The 6,856-nt window shown below is 37.1% G+C and overlaps 1 protein-coding gene across 1 annotated transcript in view; it reads left to right on the forward strand.

Moving 5' to 3' along the window:
* The first annotated feature begins 466 nt into the window (after positions 1–466).
* The window catches only part of LOC108682194 (zinc finger protein 1), a 29,007-nt gene continuing 22,617 nt past the window's right edge, over positions 467–6,856 (forward strand). The window contains exon 1 of the mRNA XM_018171322.2: positions 467–2,406. Coding sequence (XP_018026811.2) covers positions 2,319–2,406 — 88 coding nt within the window. The 5' untranslated portion in view covers positions 467–2,318. The remainder of the gene's footprint in view (positions 2,407–6,856) is intronic.

Raw genomic sequence — 6,856 nt, forward strand, 5'->3', positions numbered from 1 at the left:
TTTCGGCGATTGGTCAGCAGATTTAGATAATCGCAATTATTTACAGCGGAATCCTACGGCTGGTCGGCAAGCCATGAAGGAGCATCACTAGGGATCCTTTGCCAGAGGCTATGTGTAGCTCGAGCATCCTGCCGAGAGACTGAGTCCTTCGAGGACTCTGTCACAAGTTGCCACCTACCATTTCTGTACCTGCACGTGTATTTAACACCTTTACTTTCATGTCTTAACTTATTTTGAGTAAGAAACTATTATTTAGTACGTAGCTTTCCATGTGTGTGTAGTTCATTGGTTGTTTAGTCACTTGGAAGCGGTTGGTAAAGTGTGGGAAATTAGCGCACGTTGGCAAGGTACGACGAGTGTGGGAGAGCGAGAGCTCCAGCCAGCCAATAGGGGAGCTCCATTTCAGGTGAGGACCGAAACCTCCGTTGCTGCTGAACTGAAGCTGCGGCTAATGCTGCTGCTCTTTCTTGCTAGCTTCATTGCTACGTCTACCGTGAGGAGGAGGTCACGTACGACGCTCCTCTGCCTTCCACCTTACCTACTCACCTATTTACTCACCTATTCTGGTCTCCTACTGTCACACCACCTCTTTCACCCACCCATCTTTGTTTCGAGTATTCCTTTCTCTCGTGCGTCGTCGGCCGCCGATTGAAACTCGCGTCGTTAGTGTGCATGGTGCTGCTGAAAACTACGTCGACTTTGACTTGTGGGTGATTCTCCAATGACCTTATGCAACTCCCTTCATAACTTTGAAACCTGCCCAAACTGTACTTGCTTCGAACCATTTTGTACAGTCTGAAAGTCCACAAATATTGTGAAATCATTAAAAAAATTGAAACAAAATCGCTGCTGTGAAAGGGAAATTTGGAACTTCGTAATTTCATTGGAAATTACCTTATTTGACTTTCTAATGTGTGTTGAAAACCTGTGATTCTCAATTAGGATTCTCGTAAACTTGTATTTCCAGGTCACCTGTTCGTATTATGTTTGAACTCAATCTGTATTAATCGTGTGTAAAGTTCGTATATTCTATACGCTCTTCTCTTGCTCTCTGTATTGTTCGAATATTCTACAAAGCTCATGACAATTGCCCAGCGTGTGTTACTTGACTGGATTACGTGTGTTACTTGACCCAAGTGCCATTACCATTGGAAGTATGAAGATACTTTCTCTACACAAATTACGAATTTGAATTATTCAGTATTCATTGGAAAAGTGAATTTGTGGCCATATACAACGAGGCAGACGTTGAAATAAATTTCATTGCCCAAATCGCAAGGTTTTTGTAATTTTTCAAAGGAAAATCCTTGCATTTTCTCTAAGTGGGTAAAAGTTCGAAGTGGACTCCGGATGAAAGATTTTTTCGTGGGTTACGTCGTTGCTTGCATCACGAACAAAGAACTGCAGTTTTAGTACAGGTCTCAAATTTTGTGAAGTTAAACTATTCGAAACTGGAGAAAAACGAACGTTTAGAAACTATTCGAAACTGGAAAAAACGAACGTTTAAGTTAAAGTTGCTAATTCCAGCAAAAGCTATCGATAGTTTCGTCGAGTGCGTGGTCTGAAAGTGTCGGATTTGCAACGTAAATTTATTCGGATTTTCACTATCACAAACGAAATTAGGTTGGTGCTACACGTAGGTAAGTTTAGTGACCTTGTGCCTGTTATTGTTAGTTTGCTAAAGAAGTAACGAAGAAGTGTGTGTACTTATTAGTGCAAAAAGAGTGCGCGGTTATAGGTTAAATCAACCTATGTTGACACATCGATGTTATTTAACCCTTCCCACGAATTGTTGTATTCATACAATGAAAATGAAAACTCAGATTCTGCAATTAGAACGTAAAAATGAATGTTTGAATCACTGTAAAATTTTACGTTAATTTCATGCGTGCAATTTGCATTTTTGTTCCTACGAATTTTGATGTCACGACGAGCCTTTTGACTTCTGAACTCCAGCCAAATTTTGGGCACCTGGGAACTGAACTGAAACTTTACGAAGATTTTTTTCTGATCTCTGTGAGATTTCAAAAAATGTATTGAAAAATTATAGCTAAGAAGAATAATATCTTATGAATTTGAACATTTGAACGTGTTCTACGTGTATTTTTTATCGCCTAAATTAAACATTGCTCATTGTGGAATAAACTAAAATTTACGAGAACGTTGAACTCGTTGAACGCATGAAGAACATCGATGCTAGTCCGTAAAGTGAGTTGAAAACGCTTGAAGAATATCGAAGTGAGTTGAACACCAATGAAGAACATCGATGTGAGTTTAAACAGTGAGTTGAAGTTGAAGTTAGAGCTCAATGCTGTGTCATGGCTGGAGCAGGCACCCTGTACGCGCCCTCAAGTTACTCGGACTCACTCAGGTTCTGGAACTTCGCTGGAGTTCTCAACTTGCTGTGTGAGTACCCATACATTTATTCATGTGTAGTACCTATACATTTATACATGTGTAGTACCTATACCTTTATACATGTGTAGTACCTATACATTTATACATGTGTAGTACCTATACCTTTATACATGTGTAGTACCTCTACCTTTATACATGTGTAGTACCTCTACCTTTATACATGTGTAGTACCTCTATCTTTATACATGTGTAGTACCTCTACCTTTATACATGTGTAGTACCTATACCTTTATACATGTGAAGTACCTATACCTTTATACATGTGTAGTACCTATACCTTTTTTCATGTGTAGCGTGCGAGTACCTATACCTTTATACATGTGTAGTACCTATACATTTTTACATCTGCTACCTTTATACATGTGTAGTACCTATACATTTTTACATCTGCAGCGATAATGAGTTATTCATAGGTATACTGAATTATTATTGCTTTTGTTGCTGGAATTATTCACCCCCAGCTATAAGAATGACTCATTCCCCAGTTCCAGGAATCAACTTTCCCTCAGTTCCAGGAATCACCTTTCCCTCAGTTCCAGGAATCACCTTTCCCTCAGTTCCAGGAATCACCTTTCCCTCAGTTTCATCATGCAGGGTTTTATCATCATGCAGGGTTTTATCATCATGCAGGGTTTTATCATCATGCAGAGTTTTATGATCATTATATCGTGCCGGGTTTATCATTATTACATCATGCCAGCTTTTATCGCTATACCATACCGGGTTTTTACATCAGTCTATCATGCAGGGCTTTATCATTATTCAATCATGCAGGGCTTAATCATCAATATATATCATGCCGGGTTTTTATCATCATTCCATCACGCTGTTAATTAGTATTCTTATCAGTCAGGTTTTCCATACATCGTATGTATTTCCCCACGTTGCTGTTCTCGTATTCTTAATTTGGAATTTCACAATTTATTTTTGCAGATTTTATTTTCCCTAAGAATCCGCCCGGAATTTTTTTTCATACATGAATTTTTCTGGTCAAGTTCCACATTATATTAATTCCCGCAATTACACTCGCCAATTTACACAATTAACACACACACTTGCCAATTTTGTGTGTGCCACAATAACCTGCTTTTTCTACCAGTTTTGCTAGCCTAATCCAACTAAATGTAGGTATTTCTCGTATTTTTGAAAACATTAATGAAGCAATGCCATTATTTTCCAACTTTTTGATCATTTTGAAATACCTATTAAAATATGCCTAACAAATAACAATATTTAAATTTTACAATAAAATGAAAAAAATGGAAAAGGCGAATAGTGAAAATTAGTTAAAATATCCGTCTACCATTAAATTTTATTTGTTAAGCTGGTATTATGCTTGGTTATTGTGACCAACGTTTGAAGAAATGGATCGGCTTGGAAAGTTGCGCTTGCTTTGAAAAAATTTGATCGTGTAAACCGAAAGTTTACCGTAAAAATCGTAGCCTTTTAAATAATTAGCGATTGAACTATTGACGACTGAAAATAGTTTACAGTTTTATAATCAGATATATTTAAACATGATGATATCCCTGAATTATTGTTTACTATGAAAAGTTAAGCCGTTTACAAGGTAATAATGTAACGCTATAATGAGAGAATGGTCATAAATTCTTCCACATTACGAATAGAAATTATAGTTCATGAAAATATTTCTCATTTCAAACTTATTCTCTGTAGAAGAGAACGGCTGAAGTGCTCTGGTTGCGTCTAATGCCACCCATTCACCTTTTTGAACGACACTCAATAAAACAATCTTCCGTCGTCAAGCTTCCAATATTTCCTATTTATATGCTCAAAAAGAGAAAAAAACTCCACTTCAATGTTCATTCTTGTACGTATTTGATTAAACTCCCACGTAGACGGAAGTACTATCATAAATTGGAAGAGAATAACAAGCAAGAATTCTCATGCGTCAGCAATTCTGCGCTCTGACGCCAGGCTGAGACGCACGTCAAAAAATCTACGGACACCGCGCGACTGTTTTTAACACCTCAAAAAATTTCACACCTGTTCAGAATTTTGCTAATTAGTTCGATAGTTTCTATAAATTTAGATAATTTGTGCACTAGATTTGGTGGTTAATTTTGGGAGTTAAATTATTTAATTAGGAGATGATTAATTATTAATTTATTAATTTACAATTTATTGCAATAATTAATTTATATTCTGTATTTATAATGTAGGAGCTGTAGTTTGAACATAATATGTGATGCGATGTATAACGTCGCCTATGGGAACTAATCTTACCGCAACGACATGCAACATTGCTAGGCGTGTTGGTGTAGCGTGTGTAGTTAGGAGTATTATTTTGCGTGGATATATAGATTGTGTAAATCTTCTGTGTGCGTGTAGCTAGGGTTTGCGTATAGCTTGTGTGCGTGTTGCTAAAGTTGGCTTATAGCTTGTGTGTGCGTGTAGCTAGAGTGTGTGTATAGCTTGTGTGTGCGTGTAGCTAGAGTGTGTGTATAGCTTGTGTGTGCGTGTAGCTAGAGTGTGTGTATAGCTTGATGTGTGCGTGTAGCTAGAGAGTGTGTATAGCTTATGTGTGCGTGTAGCTAGAGTGTGTGTATAGCATATGTGTGCGTGTAGCTAGAGTGTGTGCATAGCTTGTGTGTGCGTGTAGCTAGAGTGTGTGTATAGCTTATGTGTGCGTGTAGCTAGAGTGTGTGCATAGCTTGTGTGTGCGTGTAGCTAGAGTGTGTGTATAGCTTTTCACCCCTCCATACACACCCCCACCCCCCATACACAGGAGTATCCGTTTACAACCCCTCCTTGACGCATCCCTCACATACCTCATGTACAACCCTCACATACCTCATATACATCCCTCACATACCTCATATACATCCCTCACATACCTCATACCTCCTCGCAGACAATCACTCCTCACTCTATACCCAATATATTTTATTATATAATATAAATAGTTGTACTCTTATAGACTATAATTTCCGGTCTCGATTATGCAATACACTTTGTAACTTCTATTGAACCCCCTGTTAATTTTCGACTAACAATCATTATAAATATATTACATATGTACATCAATCGAATAATTATATCAATTTTTTAGTTATAATCAAACCTAAAATTTTGTTGAATTTATCTATTTGCTTTATTTTCATCTACGCTAATAAAGATACAAACCTGTTGAAATACGGTGACGATATCGGTGTTTTTTTTATTGATTCGGTTAGGAATTTTTTTTATTTTTTTTTGCCTGATGAAACTCCTGTGGAATCATGGAAAAAAATTTCGAAAAAACGCTTTTAAACCGCGAATTATGTATGAATTTACTTTTCTGTATGAAATATATAAATATAACCTATGAACATTAATTGGAGACCTAATTTAAATTAGGATCACAGGAGGATTTAGGATTACCGTATGATTTACGGTAATTGTAGAACTTACGATCATATAGTGCTATACATACCATACATATTATACAACAGCTGTTCTTTAATACGTATAAGTTTCATTGAAGACCAGATTGTACCGTATAAATCACAGTCAAGGTAATGGATTGCTTTTGCAGGAGATAATTATTTATTCCGATATTTAAATACTAATTGTTGTAATAAATAATCGTAACGAAGAATTTTTGTACTGAGATACTTTATGTTTAACTAATAACGGCGGATATTAACTTGAACATTAGTGTATCTTATTGACGATTTTTGTGGGATTGGAAATTTCAGATATAAGGTTTCCGAGAGAAATTTCATTCGAATTTACGACGTTTCGAATATGCATTATTCAGTAATTCATTATCAAGTATGTGAAGACTTATTGAATACAACGCTTAAACTTAGAAGTTCGAAATAGAAAAAAGTAACTTAAGATAAGGTTCAAAATCGAAACTTAAATTACTCCGGGAAAAATTTATAAGTATAAATATATATAAAAAGTAAGTAATACTATACGTACATAGTGCATGAAAAGTACGTACGGTACTTAATTATGGACAAATGCATGAATTGTGGGCATTTGTTTCAGCTCATTTGAGTGACATACTCACAACCATGCAGATGATTGTATGCCTTACGATGGCTTCAATATATATAATAATATATTATTTGATATTATATTATATTATATTTTGTTATATTATATTATATTATATTTTATCGTATATCATGTGACGTAACGTGTGGCAGGTGTTGCAGTGGCAGGTGTTGCTCTGGCAGGTGTTGCAGTGACAGGTGTTGCTCTGGCAGGTGTATCATCTAGGCCCGTCATCACTCATGGCGCCATCATCTGGGCCCGTCATCACTCATGGCCCCATCATCTGGGCCCGTCATCACTCATGGCGCCATCATCTGGGCCCGTCATCACTCATGGCGCCATCATCTGGGCCCGTCATCACTCATGGCGCCATCATCTGGGCCCGTCATCACTCATGGCGCCATCATCTGGGCCCGTCATCACTCATGGC

Source organism: Hyalella azteca, unplaced genomic scaffold (assembly GCF_000764305.2).
Source record: "Hyalella azteca isolate HAZT.00-mixed unplaced genomic scaffold, Hazt_2.0.2 contig2381, whole genome shotgun sequence".
NCBI lineage: Eukaryota > Metazoa > Arthropoda > Malacostraca > Amphipoda > Hyalellidae > Hyalella > Hyalella azteca.